Below are 27,347 nucleotides of genomic sequence, written 5' to 3' on the forward strand. Positions count from 1 at the left end.
GAAAAAAAAAAAAGAAAAGCTTTCCCCATCCACACAAGCAGGGGCGGACTGACCATTTGGGAACTCGGGCACTGCCTGAGGGCCCGGGGTCAGTAGGGGCCCCATGAGATGCGCCTGGTACCTTTATCATAGGGCTTTTTGAGTTTGGGCAAGGACACAGGGGCCCCATGATCCCCTATTGCCCGCGGGCCCCATGAGATGTCAGTCCGCCCCTGCACACAAGTGAGGTGGATGGAATAATCCCACCTGCAGAAACATTGCATTCTGACAGTGGCTCCCACATTGAAACATTTTATAGAGTGTCCGTTTGACAGACATTACTCTAATGATCAAACTTTTGTCAAACAGACAGTAACACACACAGACTGAAATTCATGTGATCTATATGCCTAGCTTTAAGCAAGAGATATTAAAGTGACTCTGTGACTCCTTAAAAAAAAGTAAAAAGAAAAAAAAGACTCCCTCCATAAAAGGAGTTATTTTAATATTATTCTTCCCACAACTTCTATCCCCATAGTCTGCAAGGGCTATACTAGCTAAAAAATCCTCAACGTTTGACACTTCCAGGAGATTCAGATGTCTGAAACCCCTCTGTAGTCTATGTTTCCTTTTGCTGGATCCTACATAACTTCAGAACATGATAATGATTTAGTGATCATGATTTAGGGGGTTCAGGGGCCAGCAGAAAAAGACACAGTGCACAGTGGGAAACCAAGAATTCAACACGCATGAAAATATATTCAATGAAGAAATGAATGCAGTTGTTAAAGCAGAACATCACTCTCCCAATCAACATGGACTATTGTAATTCTTATGCTGTTAGCATTAGTAAATAGATAAGAAGGTATATTAGATTTACTTGTTTTAAACTTTTTTTAACATTTCTACAGTTACTTCCTGGTTTCCATGCCTAGGCAAATGATGGCATGCATCCCAGCAGTCTTCAGGAGAGGAGGGAGGGTTCTTAGATCAGCCTATGCCTGAGCTAAGGGCAGATGGATTCCAGAAAGTATATGATACATGAGTCATCTGCTCTTACTAAAGATGGCCACTGCCAGAAATGCCTGGGGTGTTCTTCAAAATAATTTCTTTGCAAAATAAAGCATGGAGCCATGGATGGATGGGGGCGTTTGCTTTGAATATTAAAAATGAATGAACATTTTTGATTTGTGGTTCTCAGATGCAGTACAATTCCACTTAAAAAGACTGAGGAAATCTGCAGAATGGGCATCAAGAGGACTATATGTCAATCCTTATCTTTGCAAGAAAGCTTTTCTTAAAATGTCTATTCGGTAGTGACAGTTTTTCTATAAGAGGTATTTTTCTTCCTAAATAAAAGCAACAAAGCAAAACTATGTAGGCTTGTAAACATTAAAATATTCACCATTATGTACTAGTTAATGTAATTAAATATAGCACATACTCTAAACTGTCTTGAACACATCTTGAAAATTAGCAACTGATTAAAGTGTACATCTATAAATATTATTTTAGGTATCTATTTATTTTTTATTTTTAGAAATTTGATCTTGAAAAAAATGCAAATTACACTTTATGTTTTCATCAAAATGTGTACAATTTACAAATTACTGCAATTTAATTGTAATTGTAGTTGTAATTGACAAAGTGAATACGTGGTCTACCTACTGTGCAAAACACAGCACAGTTTCTGTTCCGTCAGCTGGTTCCATATGCTGCTGTCTGTAAACTATGCACCTTATTTGACATGTCACACTTAAAGACTGTTAGAGCTGAAGGTAGATTACAGTCACCATATGACATAGACCTCTTAGCCAGACCTCTGGAATATGAAACTTGAATTGATAGTAATGTGAAAGATGGTGTTTTGACTAGATTATTATTCATTCATGGTCGTCATAACATTCCTTCTGAATAATTTTTAATGCTAAATGACTGCAAGCTAGATTTTTTCATACCATATGGCTGTAATTCTATCACAGTGCCTAGTGTTAACATTTAAAGTGTGTTTGAAGCCAAAACTAACTACTGTGTCTAGCGACACACATTTTGGCTTTAGATTTACTTGAACAATAACCCTATAATGAGCTTGCACCTTACCATTGCACTGACGTAGCACCTTATGAACCCACCCCTAACTGTACAAAATCTTGACATTTATTGGGAAATCAGCCTACAATAACATATTTATCATAGCTGTAATGTAGCTGTACAAAAGGTATGTACTGCACCTATAAAGTTTACCATTTACAAACTTTGCTGTCTCAGTTTCAGTGGTTCTAGTCTAATCACATTCGAGTTTACCCACCCTACATCCTTTGTTGATGATGCTATACTGTAGAAAGTTTCCAGCAGTCTAGGGCTACATTCAGCCTTTCAGAAGGAGAAATGCTATTTGCAGGTAATTCTATTACTACATGGAAGGCCTCTAAATGAGTCCATTACAGGCTACACTAAACTAGAACACCCATTGGTATAGCTTCAACACATAGGCTGGAAACAATGGCCCAGATTAGGAAAGGTTTTGGGATGACTTTATGTTCTATACAGGTATCACTTTTAGTTTACTCCTAGTTTATGCTTTAAACACATGAACACATGTTTTAAATTCTGCCATATATTTAAATGATACTACTTAAAAGTAAGCAATACAGTGCAAGTGCAGCAACCAAAATGGAAGAAAATCACTGTTCAATCCAATTAGGTGACTTCTGAAATAGAAATCATTGCTATACTTAATTTCACAGTACCAGTTATTGCATTATTAACAAGTTGTGGACCTCAGTGAATGAAGTAGGCACAACAAAAATGTCAATTAAGTACTTTAGGCATACTGCGTATATCCAAGGCTTCCTCCCACATGGTGGCTGCTCGGCCCAGAAAAATTGCAAGGACAGCTGACAGTATGCTCTGTATTGCAGACAACAGTTCCTTCATAAAGGAAGCCTGCAAAAGCCTTTATTAAATTTGTAATGGCTCCTCAGGCTTTTCACATCATAACTTGTACAACTCATATACAAAAATGTAAAACTATAACTGATCAATAAATGGTTTTATTATGCATTTTTGTTTTTATACAACTGTAAAACGTTTTTTCAGTTATGATTTTGCCAGCACAGCAGAAGGACTTACCCCCCCCCCCAAAAAAAACAAAAACAAAACAAAAAAAAAAACAAAAAAACAAAGTATGTTTCACTATAGAATCATAAGTAATGGCAAACTTATTAAAAAATAAACAAATATTGCTATAACATAAAATGTAAATAGGTAAACAAGCGTGAAAACCATAGGGGTTAAAAAAATGAATGTATACTTTGTGCACAGAGAAAATAAAAATGGAAGTATAAGACATTCCAGATCAACAGATAATACATCAAAACGTTAGATGGTTGCTCCTGAAAAAGGCTTATCAAATATCTACATTAGATAAACAAACATTTATACAAACCACTGTAAATGTATACCTTGTGCATTCAGTTACCTTTATCATCACTGATTCAAACTGAAATTCTAACACTTTATGTACTATATATTATTTTTTAGTTTACTTTCCTACAATGCTATTTAGATCAAAATGGCTTATATATATATAGAGGTACTAAACACAAACCCATAACATGCTGAGGTAGACTTCATGAAAAAAAAAGATCATTATCATGATCAATTATCGTGATCATAATTCTAACACATCAGAAGAAATATTTCTAAATATTTTGAGAACAAACTGCAGAATACGCAGGCAGTATTTGAAATAAATACCTTTTGAAAATCTTTGATGTTCGCCACATTGAAAGAAAATACGTGATCTTTCGCTCCAACGTATAGTCTTCCCCGCTCTTCATCTAATACAAATGTGTTGTAGTTTGAGCTGTTGGCCAAGCCGTTGAATGTTATTAGACTGTTGGAGTCCACCATTTCTACAAAATATAAAAAAAATGGTTAAAATTAATTGTATAATAAAAAAGTACAAAAGTGCATTCATTCTAAAGTTGAAAGGTACTGTGAAAACACTTTTGATTGTAAGCTCAAAAAAGGAGGGATCTCTAACCTTTTTTTTGTTAGTTGCATATATGGTATCAATCTACCTACTTGAAAGAACTACAATGCAACTGCCGATGCTAAAAATTCTAAATAATTTACTTATTGAGTCTCCAGGGCAGAAAGTGAAGGAAATTTTTATAGGGGAACAGGCTGCGAAAGTATTAACCCTTCGTATGCTATCCAAAGCAAACCAAAAAAAAAACCTGGCTATACCTAGACTTTAAAGAGTTTTTAAAAGTAACAAATATAACAAACATGCAATATATCCACCTTCTCTTTGCAAGGGTTTTGCACAGAGCAGCCCTAAACCTCCTTTTCTGGGGTCCCCCGCGGGGACTGTCCACTCCTCCATCTGCTGCCATAGCAAACCATTTGCTATGAGTGCAGATGTGCGGACTCAGTCCCAAGTCCCTGAGCCGGGCTGTGTGTGTCTATTAACACACACAGGGCCTGATTTACTAAAATTGGAGAGTGAAAAATCTGGTGCAGGTGTGGCTGGTAATCAATCAGCTTCTAACTTCAGCTTGTCAAATTAAGCTTTGATAAAAACCTGGAATCTGATTGGTTTCTAATGCAGAACTGAATCAGGTTTTGCACTCTCCAGTTTTAGTTAATCAACTCCGCAATGTGGTTCAGGCTCACCATCCACACTCTTCCCACTGGATTTGATTGACAGCAGCAGGAGCCAATGGCTTCCACTGCTCCCTCTGTGAGCAGAGAGAGAGGAGAGAGCCGTTGCAGACAGGCACAGCGATGCATTGAGATAGGATATAGGACTGCATTAAGGTAGAAAATGCCCAGGCTTTAGAACCACTTTAAAAGGACAAGTTTACCTTTGGTAGCATTTTACATGTTACACCCATATCCAGGGTGTAATATGTAACATGTTACAAATGGACCAGCCCCCACACCCCCCGGCCCCCATTGTGTCAGCTAGAGGGGGATCTTCTCACCCCTGCTGTCACAATTTAAAAAAAAATGTGGCTTCAGGGGACTCCATCCACCCAGCCGTGTAACTCATTCACAGTATATTCTGTAAATGAGAACGCTACAAGTTATGACAGCCTTTGTGGCTGTCAGCTTGTATTTCTCAATGAACTACCATGGCACTGTGGTAGTTCATTGAGTCTTCCTGCCAGGGAGTATCTGCTTGCCTGTGCAATGCACACAGATACACTGACAGTTCTGCAGGAAACCTGAATGACACTAGTGATCTGCTGATTGCTGGTGCAATGCTTTAGAGGCTCCAGAAAGAAAAAATAATAAATGCACATTTTTACTTGCAAAAAAATTGGCATTTATTATTTTTTGTTAAAAGGTGAACTTATCCTTTAAGACTTCATTCTCATACAGGCCTTAAAGACCATGGCTGTTTTCAAAGATATCCGAGGAAGATGCTGCACTCCATATAAAGCATCACTAAAGTCTGTAACATTGCTGCCTTATATAGATTTCAACCCTGCATTTAGCTTTTGGCCTGTAGTTCATCTTTAACTTACAAACAACTGAAACAAGTAGAATACGTTTTGACAATATTCTCCAAAAATAAAATGCATTTAGTGCCAGTGGTTTAATTGCATCACAGTGTGAAAAAATCAGTTTGATTTTAAGATAAATCATTTTAATGAATTTTGTACATAGAGGCAATTGTCCTAGGATCATTTCAAAGGTAAAAAAGCAACTGGTCAAGCATTAAAGGCCCTAACCTCACCCTAAATAAAGCTTTCTAAACAAGTATACTGTTAACTCTGGCCTACACATGCTGACCAGTTGCCACAAAAGGATGCTTGGTAGATGTTTCTATAAGCCACAAGGGTCATATGCTCACTTTGACCATGTCCTAAATGTTTATGTCCTTTAGATGTCATAGCCTTTTAAGGTAACTGAACTTTTAACCTTAATTACAAGATGAAGAAAACAGCATTACTTTAATTTCACAGACCAGTGACACCGTTGACCATGACCTACTGTTGTTGTCAATGGTGTGGAACATAGCAATATAATTTAATATATGTTTTGGTCCCATTCTAGCTATAAATAGTGAAATAAAAATAGTGAAACCTTACGTGAAAGATTATAGGCATGAGGTATAACATGGTTGTGTTTTGTCTTAACACTTTACAAAAAACTGCAAACCTTTGTGAACTGTAAAGCATTTGAAAGGGGTGATTACTTGCTAAATTTTGTATGAACTTCATTTTTAGATTTGGACATAATGTACAGTACAAGTGATAACCATGAGAAATACTATATACATTATCTTAAAAGAAACCTCGGCATAGCACTATTAACATCCATACATAATACCAATGTGCTGTAAAAAAAACTACATCCTTTCCATGGAAAATGTTTTTTGGTGTCATCATGCATTAATTATACACATGTGGAAGAGTAAAAAAAACAACCAAACAAGAAAAAAAAACCCAGAAGTATGTAGCTCAATGATCATCATGACTCCTGTTGATGCCCCATAACCTAAAAAAAAACAACAGAAAACAAAATATGCTGGGTATCTCCATAAGAAGACCTTTCAATATAAATATTAGCAGCCTCCAAGTCCCATAAAGTGATAGAAACATGACCATTGATTATATTTAAGGGTTGCTTTAGAGAAGCATTAGTTCAGAAGTCTTAAAGCAGAACTAAAAATGTCAGGTCTACTTATTTTTTGACCACAGCAACCATATAGAAATTCAGAGTTATATACAAAAGAAAATACGAAGCATTTGGAGAAAATGTAAAATGTTTTTATTTTTGCAATACAGTGGCTAAATGTTTAGTGCTTCCGCCTGGCAGAATTAGGGTTTTTGGGTGTCCGTTTATGAACCAGCGGTAATAGATCGCTGCTCAGTTCTCCGGCATTCTCGGAGAACACAGTTCTCCTGTGAATGCAGTTTATGAAGCAGTTCTCCGAACGAAGGGAGAACGATCTCCAAACGCTGGAGAACGGTCTACAAACTCTGGAAAACGGCTGATTTTACTATAATCTCGCGAGATTACAGTAAAAGATCAGTTTACTAAGCAGAGGTAAATTATCTCTGCTTAGTTTTCGGTCCCTCCGATTCTCCAGCTCTGGGCTGGAGAATATGGAGGGAGAACACAGATCTCCAGAGAAGGGCTGAACATATTCTCCTGGGTGTTATAAACTGTGAATGACCAGAGAATAGCTGTGATCCTCTGAATCTCAGCTATTCTGTGTGTCATAAACGGACACCTTGGTTAGAATCCAAACCATGACAACACATTCCTGGAGTTTGCATGTTCTCCCTGTGCTTGGGTGGGTTTCCTCCCACACTCCAAAGACATAATATTAGGGTTAATTGTCTCCTGTCTAAATTGGCCCTAGTATATGTATGTATGAATGTGAGCTGGGGACCTTACATTGTACACCCCTTGAGGGTTAGGAACTGATGTGAATGCACAATATAAATATATAGAAAGCACTGCACAAATTGATGGTGCTATAAGTACCTGTAATTAATAAGTTAGAGGTTCTTTTACTGCGCCATCAATTTACGCAGCATTTTACATATATATTGTACATTTGTATCAATCCCTAACCCTCAAAGAGTGTACAATCTAAGGTCCCAACTCACTTTCATACATACACATACTAGGACCAATTTAGACAGGAGACAATTAACCTACCATCATGTTTTTGAAGTGTGGGAGTGAAACGGAGCAGAGAACAAAAACAAAAAGCGCACCAGCCTTGCGCATTACCCCAGTAAAAAGGTGTAATTTTATTGAAATAAGAAGTATACTCACAAACGTGACAATATATGAGACATATAGAATCCAAGATAGGAGTGTGAGACACATGCGAATTCCACTGAGAGGGGAGACTCTCAGAGTAAATGTGACGTGTTTCGAAGGGAGATCCCTTTTTCCTCAGAATGTTCCTATCTTGGATTTTATATGCCTCATATACTCATTTGCCTCATTTGTGAGTATACTTATTTCAATAAAATTACACCTTTTTACTGAGGTAATGCGCAAGGTTGGTGTGCTTTTTGTTCTCTATTTGCAGTATTGTTGGGCTTCCCCAGCCTTGTGCAAGAGCTGCACAACCTTTGATCCGTTGGTGGACGAACTTCCTTAGTGGTTTATCCATCCACCCACTTCTGATCTGGGTCCCTGAGCACAGGAAGTTTTGGTTCTCTTTTCACAGGGAAACGGAGTACCCAGGGAAACCTACACAGTCACAGGGAGAGCATGCATTCTTCAGGCAGGTAGTGCTATGGTTGGGATTCAAATCAACAATCCTAGTGCTGCTAGGCAGAAATTCTAACCACTTAGCGACTGTGCTGACACCATACACCCCGCCTTCCGGCTTCTTCCTGTAGGCGCAAGCTCAGCAAAGCTGTAGATCAACCCAAATATAATGAGGAGATACTCTAGCAGTGTGCAAATGTTAGAGCATCGCCCAACAATTTTAGACTTACCTAGGCAGAGCAGGCAGGAGGTGGGGTGTAAAGTATATTTTACAAGTTCTCCTAATACATTTTCATTCAAGGTCCTCTTTAAAATAAAGCTTGAGTTAAGACCAAATTTCTACTTGCAATCCATTAAAATATTATGCATCATCTTTTGTTCACACATCAATGGTTTATCTGCAAATTCACAAATAAATGTCACCTCAATAAAGTCCCTTTTTTGTTCATTTAAATCTCAAGTAACTGATTTCCATATCAAAAGCAGACACTGTATTTGTGCAGGCTTAGTGGTCTTGAAGGACAATAAAATGCTTCACACATTCCTGCCAAACCTTTTACAGTCATAAGGACTACAATGGTTAGAAACAGGATACAGTCAATTTCCTTGATTTAATATTGGGTAATTTATAATAACAGATTTGTTTTATGCAGCAGCAAGAAGCTGGAATGCATTGCCCAATTACACAGTATTCTGTAAGAATACAATATGGAAGTAATTAGGCTACATTTTTGAATTTTATGGTACATCAGTAGTGCGAATAAATGTTAAGAAAACGTACATTATTGCACAGTCTTGATTGTATAAATGAATGAAATATATCTGTCTATTTAAGACATACGGCATGACTTGAAAAGATCTTTGTTCTAATATTGTCTTGCAAGCTGACCCTTTTTGTGACCTTGAGTTTCATGCCACCTTATCTGCACATGTCACAAAGTGTTTCTGCCTTGTCATCACATATGTTTTGCTTTCATCAATGTACTGTAAGCTCTACAGGGAACAAGATCTCCACTCCAGTATTGCAAAGCTTGAACATGTTCTATGTTAATTATGCTCCCTATGTTAAAAGAAAAGAAAAGCCCACTATAAAAATACCTGGAGGATATTTGGATTTATAATAATATTTGAAACAGTTCATGGATACTAGCTAACAACTCATCAATATATAACCAAGTGTGAATTTTATCTAAGAATATCTATTAAATATAAATCCAAGAATGATAAAGTAATCATTGGAAAAAGGAACAAGATGGTGTTTGTGTATTTAAAGGTGCAAACTACATAACCATGTTTCTAAATTAAACTAGGACTTGCATTTCTCTTCTAAGTTGGTTAGAAGAATCTCTTATAGCTCAGTAGTAAGGAAGGATATATTTTCTATGGGAGCATAATGTATATTTATTATTCATTCATAAAAAATTGGTCTGCCTATGCTTACATATTTTTCTGAAGTGAATTGTAATCTGCGTTTGCACTTAAAAACACCTAATGTAAAGTTTCAGTTCTGTGTACTACCTCAATAACTGTGATTTCAAGATGTTTCAGTACCCAAGCTTTTGTGTACACTGACAAAATCCTTTATGAAATTCTTGTTTTAGTCTCATGTCTTTGCTTTACTCCGGAGTAGGGCTTTGCTTCCTTCCGCCTGAATGTATGATACTTTTTTTTGCCAAACCTCACTTTGTAAATATTGACAGTAAGGACTCTGTACCTACTGAGAGGGATCCAGGATACTATCATGATTATCTGTGGCTTTTGGGATAACTTGTACCAGGCTTTGGTATATTGGTATTGCAAAAAGACAGGCTGGCTTCCATGAATTATGGGGACAATTCACAAAGCTCTATCTCACTGCATCCAAGTATGTGGTAGAATACCGCACAGCGTTTTTTAAAAAAATTTTGGCATTCACTAAAAATGCTTCTAAAATACTGCATTAGTTATTTTATTGAGTCATGCGGTATATTAGTAGTGAAAATATGCGGTACTGTAACAAGTCACCAGCAGAATGTAAAAAAAAAGAATTGCCGGCAATTAAAATTAAGAAAAAAAAAAAGAAGGAGTGGGGTCCCCCTCCCAATCCATACCAAGCCCTTTGGGCCTGGTATGGATTTTGAGAGGAACCCCCATGCCAAAATTGAAAAATGGAAGGGGGTCCCCCCGAAATCCAAACCAGACCCTTATCTGAGCATGCAGCTTGGCAAGTCAGGAAAGAGGGGGCAAGCAAGCTCCCCCCTTCCTGAACCACACCAGGCCACATAACTTCAACAAGAGGGGTGCTTTAGGGCAGGGGCACGCAGTTCCAGCACCTCCATCACTGAATGGATTTAATGGCTAAGGGTACTGGGGTGTGTTGGAGGGTCTATTGATGCTGGGTGCTAGGGAATTTGTTGTCACTTGGGGGGTTGCAAGGGGTCTATTGTTGCTGATTGAAGATCTATTGCTGCTTGTAGTGGATCTATTGTTGCTGAAGGAGTTCTTATGTTACTGGGAGGGATTTGCTGTTGAGGAAGGGGTCTACTGATGCTGACTACTAAGAGATATATTGTTTCTGGCAGGGGTCTAATCTTGCAAGGGGATCTATTTTTTCTTGGGGGTGACCTATTGTTGCTGGTTGCAGGGTATCTATTCTACTGCTTTTTTTGTTATCATTAACACATTTCATACAAGTTACTTAGCATCACAAAATGATATTTGGTTCTGTATTCTCTAAAAGGGCTTTACTGGTAGGTGGGTACGGGGTGCAACCAAGGGACAGTGCTCAAAGGTGGGTAAGGGGTGGAGACAAGGGATTCATCAGAAAAGGGAAGCACCTGCACCTATTCTCTGGGGAAAAAAAGCCCTGTGGGTGACTTTGTATGACAGGCCAGCATTTGTCAGACTTCAGGTGACATCTAACCCACTAATTGCTTCAGCAAAGACAGCTGCCATATGTCTATTCTCACTGGGTCAAGTAGTCAAAAAAAAACAGATTCACATCTACCTTCCTATTAAAATAGAAGTATGGACAAAGCTTTTTTTTAGCAATACTACTCTTGTGGGTCACAGGAGTGCACTTACTTCTGATCTCTTATGACCCAGAGTTGGTTTATGTGGGCTGTTGCGCACTGTCAGCTGACATGTCAAAACCAATCCAGGATCAAACCAGTTGCCTGACAGCTGGCTCCCTCTCTCAGTGTGCACTTGAGAGCCAAAGCCAGCTATGCCCACTCCCTCTCCAGCCTGGTGCTCCAGTGAGCAATGGAGGAGTAGAGTGGAGAGAGGTGACTGACAGTCACTGCTTTCAGCTCTGAGCAGACCAAGAACTGAGCGATCAGCAGTCCTGTAATCACTCAGTTCTTGGTCTTGACAGCTGACATGGGACAACTGCAGCATCACTGTCATAGATGTGAGAAATTGTGTTTTTTTTTTTATAAACTCCAAACTTCTCCTTTAAGTCTCAATGTTATATAGAATAGCTGTATTTTTTATAGCAATATATTAATATAACTATAGTCTTTTTAAACAATTGGCCATATAACAAATGATTTCACAATATCAAAATAACTGTTATATGTGTCCAATATGCTATATGCATCTTTCATTTTACTCCTAAGCTACCTGATTTCATAGAGTGCTTAATTTAAATTAAAAGAAATTGAGTTATAAAATTGTTACATGCCGTTAACTACTTTAAAGCTTAGCAAAACGAGCTGAGATCAACAATATTTCATTGTGCCCTTAAGAGTAATAAACCGCTTTTATATGAGGTCTTCATAATTTTCCATGGGGGAAAAGATTTTGGAGTGGACATTTGTTTTCTATTAGCTGTCAGCTCCCTGAAAGGCAAACACCAAAGGCAGACGGTAATAAGAATTAGAAACGTAGCAAGAAACAATAATATGTTCTTAAAACTTTGTTCTAAAAAGTCTAATTAAATCTAAGACACAACAAAAGAGAAAAACAACTCTTAATGAGAACAGAAGCTTTTTCTAACAAAGGAAAAAGGTAAAGCCTTCATCAAAAATAACTAATTTAAAACTGTTTAAGCTGTAAAACATTTAAAAAATAAATAAATAATAAATTAAATAAATAATAATAAATATTTTATGATTGTGCTAGCAGTGCAAAGTAACATGCTTACCAGAATAGTTATTTGGGGCATAATATGTTATACAATTTTTTGCAAAACAATAAGTGACATTATTATCTTACAACAAGGCAAACTGTGCACAAGTGTTTATAGATCAACTCCAGCAACTACAAAAAAATTACCCATGAAGTGGAGCCCTTGCAAGGGGGCAAATGATCATTACCGCTAGGTGATAAGAAATAAGTTGTAATATTTACCTTACTCCTTGTTCCAGGAGGGTCCCTCCTTCTGTGTGACTAGTTCTCCAAAACCTCTTCTAGGCACTCCAGGCCATGATTGCATGATGACATCATCAAGCACAATGCCGGGTCAATAGCCATGAATTGTACATGAGGATGACAAGGGACCATGCACAAGTCAGAGTGGAGTCAGAGTGGAGTAGAGTACCAAAGTCTGTAGGAGCAAGGAGTAAGGAATAAGGTAATTGTTACACCTTCTTCTTCATCCCCTAAAGTTAACAAGCATATATCCCTTGCAGTGCAGGGGAATGGAGGGAAGGGAGTGCACTGCAAGGATAGTTTGTTTTTTAAACTCCTGGAGACAGGCTTTAAGAAAAATGACATATTAACATTTACTTTACCATTATGATAGTATCTACTGATTGTTTTAGCAAGTGAATAATGCATTTATGTGTTTAATTGAATGGGCTTATAGTAAGTTTATATTAAAAGGTAGCTCCACTTTCATGGGAAAATAGCAAATAAAAAAAATAACATAGCATATACTGTACAATTGCTACACAAGTCATATTGTAACTGAATGCTATAAAAAAATACCTTTCCTTTTCAGTCAGCAGCACAGTAATTTTTAAATATGGAAACCTGGAGGCCTTCTGTCCATAGATGATGTTCAGAACGCCCCCCGAAATATTATTTCCTGCTTGTGTGATTGGTTAACTGATTTTTCCAAAAGTCTGCACTAAGACACAAGTCATATTTTGGGTATCCTCTTCAACAAAAAAAGTAATTTTTTATGAGATACTCCCAAAGGGAAATCATGCTTAAAAGGATCCAGGCCCTGCCATACTGTATTAGCACCCTGCAAGTGCAACAGCTGATTGCTAATTATATCAAAATAACCAAAGTTAGGAATCTGCAAAAAAAGTTTGTTAAAATCCTTGCAATGCACATAGATCAATCAGAGAAGATTGTCTTTGTTCTCACAAAAGTTGAGTTACTCTTTAGACCTGTTCATAATAAGTTGTTTATTATTAATGTGATTTTGGCCAAATCTATAGTGATATTATGGTGAAATTAATACTATGTCCATCTAAGACTATTCTATCCTCAGGGTGAAAATGCTGCTGTTATGTGTCACCCTGTTAAAAGAAGGTGGAAAAATATGGATCTACTGGAGGGATCAACAGGTAAAAAAAACTCTGTTGCAAGGAGGAATCAGAAAAACAAAAACTGCTGTGTTAATGTTAGTGACAGACTGTATCATATACTGCATATCATGTTTGATTTTGCCCATAGTTCCACATTCAAATGGATATAAAGGCTTTCATTCTCACAAAATTGGTGATAAAACACCAGGCTAAAATGATATGTAGACCCGCCTGTAAGATGGTTAATTATATCCTATGCGGAGTAATATATCACTACATAAGTGAATGCAATAATGAATTTATTAGATCACGTGGATCATGAAAAAGGTGGACATGGACATGGTGAACAAGTTACAATCATGTTTAAAATCAAAGAATTAAAAAAAAAACGTCCTCTCAACCGTCCCCTCTCACACAGCTACCCCCTCATCCCTCCTCGACATAACCCGCAGGGACTTCGTCGCTGCTCAAACTCCCTCCAACCCCATTCCCCCTCACTCAGCTACCCCCTCATCACCCCTCTCCCATGGCCCCACCACTGCTCTGACCTCCACTTCCACTACACCCTACATTCCTCATACTGAAGCCCCCCCAACACTTCACACCTTTGACCTTACTACCATCGAGGAAGTCTCCAAGATCCTCTCTGATGCCCGCCTCACCACCTGCTACCTCGACCCTATCCACTCACAACTCCTACGACCTCCCTCCCCCTCCATCCTATGCTCCCTCACCCACATCTTCAATCTCTCCCTCTCCTCTGGCACTTTCCCCTCCCCTCTGAAACATGCACACATCACCCCCATACTTATAAAGCCCTCTCTGGACCCCAATGACCCGAACAACCTCAGACCCATCTCCCTGATCCCATTTACATCTAAACTCCTTGAGCGCCTAGTCTACACCCGCCTAAGCTCTCACCTCAATGACAACAACCTCCTCGATCCCCTACAGTCTGGCTTCCGTCCCCTACACTCCACCGAAACTGCCTTACTCAAACGCTCCAACGACCTGCTAACCGCCAAAGCTAATAGCCACTATTCAGTGCTCCTACTCCTTGACCTCTCTGCGGCCTTCGACACAGTTGATCACCCCCTCCTCCTCAAAAAACTACACTCCCTCGGCCTCAGAGATTCTTCTCTCTCCTGGCTCTCATCCTACCTGTCAAAACGCTCCTTCAGCGTTACCTATAACGCTACAACCTCCCCCTCACTCCCCCTCTCTGTTGGGGTCCCTCAAGGCTCTGTCCTCGGGCCCCTTCTCTTCTCCATCTACACCTCCTCCCTTGGCCAACTCATACACTCTCGCGGCTTCAACTACCACCTCTATGCCGACGACACACAAATCTATCTCTCAACCCCCCACCTCACCCCCTCGGTCTCCGCCCGAATCACACACCTACTGAGCGACGTATCAAACTGGATGTCACTCCACTTCCTTAAACCGAAACCTCTCAAAAACCGAGTTTCTTGTCTTCCCCCAGCCCGCACACCACCCCCCATTGACTTCTCCATCACATCCAACAACGCCACCATCAAGCTGGCCCAGCAGGCCAGAGTACTTGGTGTCATTCTGGACTCCAACCTATCCTTCCAGCCCCAAGTCCAATCTTTAACAAACTCGTGCAGACTCCACCTCCGCAACATCGCCAAAATACGCACGTTCCTAACCCCAGAAACCACTAAACAGCTCATCCACTCCCTCATCATATCACGACTCGACTACTGCAACTCCCTCCTCACTGGCCTGCCTCGCCACTGGCTATCTCCGCTTCAGTTGATCCTGAATACGGCTGCCAGACTCATTCACCTTTCCAACTGCTCCGTTTCCACAACCCCCCTCTGCCAATCCCTCCACTGGCTTCCGATTGCGCAACGGGATAAAATTCAAAATCCTAACACTGACGTACAAAGCCATCCACCATACTGCCCTGAACTACATCACTGACCTAATATCCAAGTACCGCCCAGCACGCACACTCCGCTCCTCACAAGACCTCCTTCTCTCTAGTTCCCTGGTCTCCTCCTCCCATGCCCGCCTCCAGGACTTCTCCAGGGTGTCACCTATCCTCTGGAACTTCCTGCCCCAACCCATCAGATTATCACCTACTCTCCTCTCCTTTAGGCGCACCCTGAAAACCCATCTCTTCAGGGAAGCCTACCCCACCCCCTGCTAACTTGCCGACCTCCTCCACTCTTCCTACCACTCCATCCCCCACAGCTATCTCCTCCTGTGCCACCATCCCCTCCCTCCTAGATTGTAAGCTCGAAAGAGCAGGGCCCTCAATCCCCTCATGTTTTACATTGTATTGGTATTGTTCTGTCACATGTTATGTCCCTCTTTGTAATGTACAGTGCTGAGCGAACTATTGGCGCTTTATAAATACTGTATAATAATAATAATCTAGGAATTAATCGAGGCCTTTTTTAAAGTAATGTACTGAGCTGGCAAGAACCAGCTCTTGAGGGAATCTATTCCACATTTTCACAGCTCTTACTGTGAAGAAACCTTTCCGTATTTGGAGATTAAATCTACTTTCCTCCAGATGTAAAAAGTGCCCCCTTGTCCTCTGTGAAGTCCTTCACTATATGAACCACTGATGTATTTATACATGTTGTATTTATACATGTTGATCATTTCCCCCCTCTTCTCATGAGAGAATAAATTCAATTCCTTTAATCATTCCTCAAAGCTGGACTCCTCCATGCCTCTTTATCAGTTTCATTGCCCTTCTCTGCACTTTCTTCAGTTCCTCAATATTCTTTTTTTGAATTGGCGACCAAAACTGAACTGCATATTCCAGATGAGGTATTACTAATGATTTGTACAGGGATAAAATGATATATATATATCTCTCTGGAGTCTATACCTCTTTTAATACAAGAAATGATTTTGTTCACTTTAGAAACCTTGCCATTATAAACTACTTCCCCTCTGCCCTATAGCAGAAATACTGCTACAGAGTGGCAGGAGTGCGCAATATCAATATATATATATATACAGTCATGGCCGAAATTGTTGGCACCCTTGATATTTTTCCTGAAAATCAAGTATTTCACACAAAAAAGGTATTGCATTAACACATGTTTTGCTATACACATGTTTATTCCCTCTGTATGTATTGGAACAAATATAAAACAGAGGCAGAAAAGCAAATATGACATAATGTCACACAAAACCCCAAAAATGGGCTGGACAAAAGTATTGGCACCCTTAACTTAATATTTGGTTGCACACCCTTTGGAAAACATAACTGAAATCAGTCGCTTCCTATAACCATCAATAAGCTTCTGACACCTCTCACCCGGAATTTTGGACCACTCTTCCTTTGCAAACAGCTCCAGGTCTCTCTTATTGGAAGGACACCTTTTCCCAACAGCAATTTTAAGATCTCTCCACAGGTGTTCAATGGGATTTAGATCTGGGCTCATTGCTGGCCACTTCAGAACTCTCCAGCGCTTCTTTGCCATCCATTTCTGAGTGCTTTTTGACGTATGTTTGGGGTCATTGTCCTGCTGGAAGACCCAGGATCTTGGACGCAAACCCAGCTTTCTGACACTGGGCCCTACAGTGCGACCCAAAATCCTTTGGTAATCCTCAGATTTCATGATGCCTTGCACACAGTCAAGGCACCCAGTGCCAGAGGCAGCAAAACAACCCCAAAACATCATTGAACCTCCACCATATTTTACCGTAGGTACTGTGTTTTGTTCTTTGTAGGCCTCATTCCGTTTTCGGTAAACAGTAGAATGATGTGCTTTACCGAAAAGCTCTATCTTGGTCTCATCTGTCCACAAGACGTTTTCCCAGAAGGCTTTTGGCTTACTCAAGTACATTTTGGCAAACTGTAGTCTTGCTTTTTTATGTCTCTGTGTCAGCAGTGGGGTCCTCCTGGGTCTCCTGCCATAGCGTTTCATTTCATTTAAATGTCGACGGATAGTTCGCGCTGACACTGATGCTCCCTGAGCCTGCAGGACAGCTTGAATGTCTTTGGAACATGTTTGGGGCTGCTTATCCACCATCCGGACTATTCTGCGTTGCAATCTTTCATCAATTTTCCTCATCCGTCCACGACCAGGGAGATTAGCTACAGTGCCATGGGTTGCAAACTTCTTGATAATGTTGCGCACTGTGGACAAAGGCAAATCTAGTTCTCTGGAGATGGACTTGTAACCTTGAGATTGTTGATATTTTGCCACAATTTTGGTTCTCAGGTCCTCAGACAGTTCTCGTCTCCTCTTTCTGTTGTCCATGCTTAGTGTGGCACAGACAGACACACAATGCAAAGGTTAAGTGAACGTCTCTCCTTTTTATCTGCTTTCAGGTGTGATTTCTATATTGCCCACACCTGTTACTTGCCCCAGGTGAGTTTACAGGAGCATCACATGCTTGTAACATTCTTATTTATCCGCAGTTGTGAAAGGGTGCCAATACTTTTGTCCAGCCCATTTTTGGAGGTTTGTGTGACATTATGTCGAATTTGCTTTCTTTCCTCCCTTTTTTTGTTTTGTCCCAATACACACAAAGGGAATAAACATGTGTATAGCAAAACATGTGTTAATGCAATACGTTTCGTGAGAAATACATGATTTCCTGGAGAAATATCAAGGGTGCCAACAATTTCGGCCATGACTGTATATGTATGTGATTTTGCAGTTCCCTGCCGCCATTCACAGCCTTGGCTGTTAATTACTCGCTGGCACCCGATGATCACCAAGTATTACTGATGGGAGAGACCTGTATGTAAACAATACAGATTTCTCCCCTGTCAGCTCCTGCACACTGCTTTGTGCAGAACCATAGAAAGCAGTGTGCTTACAGTGAAGCACACACACAGCACATAATGTGAAACACCACACAGTTAACTCTTTGATCACCCCAGATGTTAACCCCTTCCTGCTCAGTGCCATTAGTACAGTGTCAGTGTGACACCAAGTCAGCTCCCCCAAATGTCAGAATGCCCGCTATAAGTTGCTATATAATGTCCAGTAATGCCCAGTATATATACCGCCATTTGTAAACGCTATAGCTTTCACGTAAACCAATTAATTCACACGTATTGGGATTTTGTTTAGCAAAGACATGTAGCAGAATACATTTTATTCTAAATTTATGATGAAATTCGATTTTTTTATTTTTTCTACTGGACATGTTTAATAGCAAAAAGTCAAAAATAATGTTTTTTCTAAAAATTTTTTGTTTATAGAGCAAAAAATAAAAAATGCACAGGTGATCAAATACCACTGAAATAAAGCTCTATTTGTGGGGAAAAAAAAGGATGTCAATTTCATTTCGGTGCAGCATTGCATGACCGCAAAATTGTCAGTTAAAGTAATGCAGCACCGTATCACAAAAAAATGGCCTGGTCAGGAAGGGGGTAAATCCTCTGGAGGGCAAGTGGTTAATATTACGATTACACCCGACAGTGGGATCCTTCGTCCTCTGGTTGCCTCAGGGGTTCTGGCTGTACTGGGGAGTTCTTTATCCCACAACAATGCACACTGCCTAACCATGTAAGTGCTTTTGGGAGGTACCTATGCTGTATTCTTGTTTGCTTTCTATACGTTTATTGTTTAAGTATTTTTATTATTTTTACTAGCCCCTGAAGAAACTACTTCAGTCGCAAAACATGTTGGGCCTTTACTACACAGCTTGGACATTCCCCACCCTCTGAAAGAAGTATTCTGTATCCACCATCTTTATTCAACCTTTGTGGAAATCAGTTTGTTATGGTTGGTTGGTGGGGAAAGCCAGGCTGTATGTCAGTGTGCAATGCAATTTTAAAAGTTATACAAGATATGTTTTTAGATGTGACATGTTAATAAAGTAATATTGTTTTTACTTCTTGTCTAATGAGTCTATGTGCCTAAAAAGTCCATTAGCTAATTTTTCCTCCTCCATAAGCCACATAGGTTTTATTTTTAGCCTTTTAAACATGTTGCTCATAGAAATATATTTTGTAATTTCTACATGGAGTTACAGAATTTCTCTGGCAATCCACTATAAGGTGATTTGGAGTGTGTTGATCATTTGGATAATACATTTCTGCCTGCTTGAAGGTCAATTATATTTGGGGAGATGTATTTCAATTGTGGGTGAAGGCAAGTGGTATGATAGCACCATAAATGTGGATTTAAACACATATACAGTATTCAATAGTTTTTTTATAATTACATTTTGCAGTTCTGTTCCTTTTTATCTGTTTTTCTTTTGCAGCTCTGTCTTTTTCAGTTTTTTCCTGCTCACAAAATTTATAGTTGTCTGTAGGACAAAGGAAAAGTACCTCTCACTTGCAGAACACAAAGCTAGAACTTAGCTGTTACCAGTAAATGTAGATCTTGATTATTTATAAGATAACGTAATAGAAAGACAAATTCTGTATCAATAGGTTGCATGAAGTTGACAAGTACTTTCTTCATAGCACATGGATCCATCTAATAAATATTAGTAATTAGTATTACATAGATTACATCTTGAAAATAGAAAGAAGCCCAAGGGTGGCCAAGCAAGTATGCAGTGAGGCATGTTGAATTATTTCCTATGCTATCAGCACATCATAAATTTCCCAAGGAAAAGAACAATAAAGTACAATACACAAGTATGTCTCTGTTTTTACTTCTAGTAATTAAGCTGCATACTGATAAAGAGAAGGTAGACAATATATCAAACACTGAGGGTAGGCTTTCATTTTCTGTCCTTCCTTTCTTTTTCATCTCTGTAGCACAACATTAATTACAATACAGCTTCTTCTTAGGGCGTCATTCCAGCTTCCTTTCAAGAGGACGCAAAGCAGAGACCTTCTGACGTCTTACTTTAAGACAGAAATCTATCACACAGACACCAACACCCTTCCCCTTGTAAAGTCTGAGATAAATATGATTTACTCCACCCTCTGGGAACATTTGCATGTTTATTTTAACCACAACACCCATCTGGAACTAGCTTTTGACTTGATTTTATTCTTTAAAAATACCATCTGATTTAGCCATAATATATTTTTCTCTACAGTCTGCACATGTTTCAGTTGGTTTGCACCCTCTGTAATTTGCTGCTACCTGAATGAGACCTTACAAAAAGTATGTGGTAGAGGAAAACTGTGACATTATTATCCTGAGCACAACATAATGCAATTTACATAGCTGACTGTGTAAGGCTGGCCATAGACGGATCAAAATTTGGCCAGTTCAGCAGGAACTGACTGCATTTCGAGCTATCTCTGGGCAGGATGTTTGTACTGACATAGATCTATTGATTGGCTTCAGTACAACCAGCATGTCAGGTTTTTCCTTGTGCTATCATTGCAGGTGGCTATAGCCGACAGCAGTGACCATCTATTCTGATATGGGCAGGGCCATCTTAATAGCATCATGGGCCCCTGGGCAAAGTAATGCATGGGGACCCCCACAAGCCAGCACTACAGCACACCTAAATCAACCCATTCAAAAAAAGGTTCCGCACGACAACCATGTGTAATGGACGAGATTCAGTGGGGGTAATGCATAATTTTGAGCAGGGGCAGGAAACCTTTGATAGGCGGAGATCTACCTGAACAACATCAAAAAGATCAAAGACCAACAGGGTTTAGTGGGCTTTTTTTTTTTAAGAAATCAACTAGCAAGGCCCAAATAAATGTTACTGTAAAAATTAGCCTACCTTAAAAGTAAACTTCAGTGAGCAATTAGTTTCAGGCATGAAGTCAGTAATAGGTAGGGTGGTGTGCAGAGGTCAGTAATATGTAGGGCAGAGTACAGGAGTCAGCAGTTTGTAGGAAAGATTATAGGGGTCAGCGTGGCAGAGGATGGGGTCAGTATAACAGTGTTCAAGGGACAGTAGAGCAGTGGATGGTGACAGCTAGTAAGGCTGGCCATACATTATACCATTTTCTTGAGAATTTTGCTTTATGTTTACCAAAAACCATATAATATGAGGTCAAACCTAAACAACACTTTCAATTGTATCCAATTAGGCAGACCCTTGCACTACATAGTTGAAGCTAAATCTAAAGGAACTTGGACAGAAAATTGAAAGAAAATTGTATAGTGTATGGCCAGCCTAAGGCAGAGGATGAGGGTAGTCAGTAGTGCAGTGACTTGTTAACAAGGGCTCACAGGAGAGCAGAAAAATGTCCTGCAGAGAAGGGGACCTCCAGTGACACATTACTCTTCTTTCTCTGTGTGCTGATCATGGCCGGCCCTTCTCTCTCATCTATCCCATTTGATGTCACACACAAGCACCTAGGATGGACATGAGAGATGGGCTGGCTTGCCGCTGTGCATTGTGGGAGGAGCAGTCCAGGGTAAGCAAAGCAGGATGGCTGATCTATGCATCGCCTGGTCATGATCGATGGTTAGATTGCAATCGACGGGCTGCAGACTCCCGACATAGAAGATTAAAACAGGTGGTGGGGAGGCAACATATCGCATCCTCAACACCTGTCAAAAGTCTCTGAAAAGCAATCTGTGTGCAGATTGCTTTTCAGAGAAGTGACAGTCTTTTTCAGTCAAAGCTTCAAAGCATCAGAGGGAGGGACATATGCCATTGTCAAGTTGGTGGTGGTGGTGGATTGTGCAGTGGACTCACTGATTTTGCAGCCTATAGTGTGTGTGTCCTTCAATTTGTCACCTTCTGCACATCTTCCATACTTCCAGTGTGTGAAATCAGGGGGTGGAGTGAGCACAGGCACAGCTGGGATTGATTAGACCACAAGGAGGTAAGGGGCAAAGATCATGGACCTCTTCAGCTCCCTGCACTGTTCACTTCGAATCCTGTCTCTTAATACCTCACTCTCAGCATTTGTGAGAGTGAGATATTTAGTAACAGAATCAGCACAGCCACAGACAGCACAGTGCACTGTGCACTGGCTCCCAGCCATAAAACTAAAGTCACAGTTACCATGCCACCTGACACCATGCCACCTGACCTCTGTATTGCAAAACAAAACTAAAGTCACAGTTACCATGCCACCTAACCTCCGTTTTGCATACCTTAGATTGGAACTGGTCCTGATGGGGTCCCATGAGCCCCTGGGCCTGTGGGCAGTGCCCAGGAGTGCCCGCTTGATAAGATGGTGGTGGTTAGCGGGAAACTTCTCATTGTCAGAATATAATAGCTCAGCAGGAAGAATTCCTTCATCAACACTAAATATGTTGATGGAAGAGTCGAGCGATTTTCTTTCCTTCAACCCGTGATTGAAGGAAAGAAAATTGCAGAATCTATGGCTTGCTTAAGTAGTGGTGTTTTATCACTTCATGTGCTCTTATTACACTGTCATTGTTAAAGGTAATTCACAAAGATGACTGCAAATGTTATTACTCCTTATGGTAGACATAAATTCTAACTGGAAGACATTTAGTTTGCTAAAGCAATGTGCAACTTTTTTCTTTTACTTTTTAGGTTCTTAGTTCATTCTTTGGGGCATTGCAGTGCTGCCAATTTCTTGCAACTGTATTCATGTGTGCATTCCAGGGAAAACTCCTTGGTCTTTCTCAGGATAGGTCTCCTGATGGTGACCTGGTGTATATTTTAGGGGGAACACTATGACGTCCTTTTTTGTTTTTACAATGTTTAACTTTAAGTCATACTAAAATAGCTGCTCCCTACCAAAAAGTGTTTGAAAATTTTTTGCATTTCTACAGGTTCCACAGGGTAGTGCCCAGCTCCCAATGTCATTTGTTTGATTTGAGTGGTACCCATGCTGTTTTTTACGATAATAAAACAATCCAATAGGGAAATGTAATTTATAGGTAAATGGTATTTTTGTTTCTTTATAAATTTTTTCTTTATTTAAAATCTTGCAAACATACAGCTTGTTATAAAAACCATATTTACACATATACAAAAAATAAAACAAAAATGAATATATACATAAAAACAACTAGAAAAAAAGTATTTTTTTCAAAAATAATATAAATAGAACTATATAAAAAAAATAACTTTAGTATTCGCAAACTACTAAATTATGCAAAACACAACCTTACCTCCACCTAAACACAACCTCAGGCTATGAAATGATTTAACATTGAATCCATGCATGCAGCATTTTTCCAAAAATCGGATGTTATAAAAATATAGGGGACTTAAATAGACAGAAAGAAAAGCTGTACACCCAGAGAATGACAGACAGCAGCTACGGGGACCTGACATTCCTCCACGCCTTTGTCCAGGCCCCCAGCCGCCAACTGCCTTCTGAAGACCCTGAATCTTCTCAACCTCACCAAAAATGATGTGCACCACCACCTCAACAGGAAGGACTTTTTTCCGAGTGGAAACCTGACACCATGCATTCCACATGTAGTAGTGGACTTCTAAACTAGCTAGAAAAAGTGTCTCAAAATAAAAATCACAGTGAGTTTGAAAAGCTCCGTAAGACCACTCTGCATAACTCAAGCAACTAAGGAAAGGGATGCCCAGAGCCCCACCCACCCACTTATAGACTTCTGTATTGAAGCACTGATGCAAGAAATGGTCTATCATCTCCTCTACCCAGCCACACTCCACTCTTGGACAACTATGGTTCTTCACAGAGCGATGCTTCAGGTTGTCCTTCACATAGGGTTTGCCATGGAATGATCATCAAGCCAAATCCCGAAACTTTAAAGGGATTCTCTCCAGATCCATCAAAGGCAGCCCCTCCCTCATAACAGTGCCTAGACAATCCCTCAAGGCAAGTGTCTCACTAAAGGTAGATGGTAGCTCAAAGCCTTCACCTTCCTCTCCCATCCTGAAGGCCTCACTCTTATCTTGATGGCTCTTTGAGTCAGATGCCTCAGCATACTGTTCTATCATCGAGACCACCTCCTCCACCTCCTGCGTCCCAGAGATGAAAACAGACACGTCATTAGCACAGGCCACGACCCTCAGAGGAGACTCACCAGGAATGCCCAAAGGCACTTCGCACAACTGTCCGCTCTCTAACCTCCAGATGAAAGGATTGATTGCGAACACGTATAGCAGAGGATTCAAAGGACATCTCAGACGCACACCCAAGCTAACCTTTTTTGTTTCTTTGTAAATGCCACTTTTGCTGTAGTATAGCCTACAGATATTCCATTCTACAGGCAATCCACCAACTTAGTGCCCAAGCTCTACCAAAGTATATAGGAGCCAAATCTTCTAATTTTCTTTCGGCTTTTTTAAGGCCAGTTTGCAAGACTTTTGTCACCCTCTCCCAGTCCAGGTCATTTTTCAAATTTCAGAGCTTTCACATTTTGAATGACAATTACTCAGCCATGCAACGCTGTACCCAGATTAATTTTATATAATTGTTTTAGACAGATATAACTTTCTTTTGGTGGTATTTAATCACCACTAAGGGTTTTTTTTTGTGCTATATAAGGTAAAAAAAGTTTTATTAAATTTTGGTTTAAAATTTTTGCAAATAATTGCGAATTATTAATTGCTTTGTTTTTATCGTTGTGTATGAATAAAGATTGAAAGGGAGGTTATATATCTCTTATATTTTATGTTAGTGTCTTGTGCGATACTTCTTGGGGCACCTCAAAAGTCCAGGGGTTATACCTCCTTTTCTCCACATATTCTAAACAATTTTGGATGTGGGGTCCCATCTTCTGTTCCATGAAATTACCACCATAGGTTCATTAATTTTTTTCAAATAAACAATCTTTTTTCATAAATTTTGGCTAAAATGTTTTCTGCTTCATTTCATTGATAAAAAAACAAATGTGTGTAATTTATTGAGTCTACATGAAAGTTAGTGTATGCAAACTATGGTATATATTTGGAAATTGATCAGTCCTTATGTTCTGACTAATTTACTGAGGCAATAAAATTAAAGGTTAGTACAAATACTCCCAAAATGACCCCTTTTTGGGAAAGCAGACAGTCTGAGGTATTTAGTAAGAGACCCTGAGTTATTTAGTCATGGAGGCCCTAGAACACAAGGACAGGGGAAGAAATTGGGGACACTAGCTCTACTGACACTGATACTAGCATGGTGCTCATCAGTACACTGGTGTTAAGATGATCAGTACTCTGGTATGGAGGTGATCAAGACTCTGGTTTGCTAGTCATAAGGACACTATTATGGCAGTAGTTAGGTTGTGGTATGGTGGTGATCAGGATGCTGGTTTCAGGGTGATCAGAACACTTGTATGAAGGTGATCAGGATGCTGGTATGGTAATGATCAGAATGCTGGTATGGCAGTGATCAGGATACTGGTATGGCAGTGATCAGGATACTGGTATGGCACTGATTAGAACACTAGTATGGCAGAGCTAGAGATGCTGATATAGCATTGATCAAAACACTGGTGATCGGGTCACTGGTATGATGGTGATTAGAACACTGGTGTGGAGGTGATCAGGACTCTGGTATTGCAGTGTTTAGGACTTGTTATCATGGTGATCAGGACACTGGTATCATGACAATAAAAACACTAGTATGGCAGTGATCAGGATGCTGGTATATTGGTGACCAGGACACTGATATGGCAGCAATCAGGACATGGTATAGTGGTGATCAGGACACCGATATGGCAGTGATCAGGAGGCTGGTATGGCAATAATCAGGGTGTTGGTATGGTAGTGATCAGGACACTGGTATAGTGGGGATCAGGACCCTGGTATGGCTGTGCTCAGGACGCTGGTATGGCATATAGTGGTCTGGGATCACTGCAATCATGGACACTGGCTGGTGGCAATGGTCTGGTGACACTAACTGCTGTAGCTAAGGATAAGGTGCAGTGCTAATGGCAGCACTGATGATACTGGAGTAGGTGGATGGCCGCACTGTTTATTTACATTACACTGGGTGTTAGTGATCAGAGACACTGTATATTGGCTGGCACATATACTGTGACAGGCTGACTACACTCACTATATGAGTTCTCTTTCCTCTCACAGACAATCCCTGTGGAAGGAGAGAGAACCAGTTTTTACTTCCACTTCCTTTGTTTACAAATGTTATTGGTGACATCAGACACTGTGATGGTATGGTACAGGACAAATTTAATTGGTCCTGTAGCTGGTCATGTAATCTGCTGTGTCAGGGAGATTACAGGGCTTGTTGGTACACACTCTGTGAGACAATAACAAATGGCTGATTGCGGAGGAGGAGTTTATCTCTTCTTGGAAATGAGCTTTAAGGTCTATAGTAATATTATCTGGAAGAAAGGTAAGTGCTTCAAACAATGTCAAAAGGGGTATAGGACATCTTTTTTTAAGAGCCCCACTACGCTGTTACCTAAGGTAAATACCAAAATTAACAGTGCACACTGGCCTGGAGAGAAAAAATGAATGCTTTTTTCCAAATGACACATAGGGGTTGATTTACGAAATCTGGTGCAGTTTTAGTAAATCAACCCCATCATCTTCTTGATATCTGTACACTTGTGTAAAAAACACAAAACAAAAAAACACAGCACTGAGTGATGTCCATCTTTTGCAACCCCCACTTTTAAAGTGTATGTAAACCCTAACAGTAAACGTCTCTTATTTGCTCCCCTAGTATAACTGAAAACACCAAGTAGAGGTTTTGAGGGGACAAGTAAAAGTGTTCGCGTTCAACACCCCTAAAGTGGTGGTTCTGGTTAACCAGGGAGATTGACAGTGCTATTAGACAGTATATTAAATTTTAGGTTCCCCTGAATTGGCAAGGCTGTTTCCTGTGAATCAGGAAATATAATTGTATGT

General features: G+C 39.8%; 1 protein-coding gene across 1 annotated transcript in view; it reads right to left on the reverse strand.

Moving 5' to 3' along the window:
- SEMA3A (semaphorin 3A) overlaps positions 1–27,347 on the reverse strand; it is a 340,089-nt gene that overhangs the window by 245,239 nt on the left and 67,503 nt on the right. The window contains exon 2 of the mRNA XM_089685956.1: positions 3,739–3,896. Coding sequence (XP_089542082.1) covers positions 3,739–3,896 — 158 coding nt within the window. The remainder of the gene's footprint in view (positions 1–3,738; positions 3,897–27,347) is intronic.

The sequence above is a fragment of the Staurois parvus genome, unplaced genomic scaffold (assembly GCF_062004578.1).
Source record: "Staurois parvus isolate SC_StPar_1 unplaced genomic scaffold, SC_StPar_1.0 ptg000019l, whole genome shotgun sequence".
NCBI classification, from domain to species: Eukaryota; Metazoa; Chordata; class Amphibia; order Anura; family Ranidae; genus Staurois; species Staurois parvus.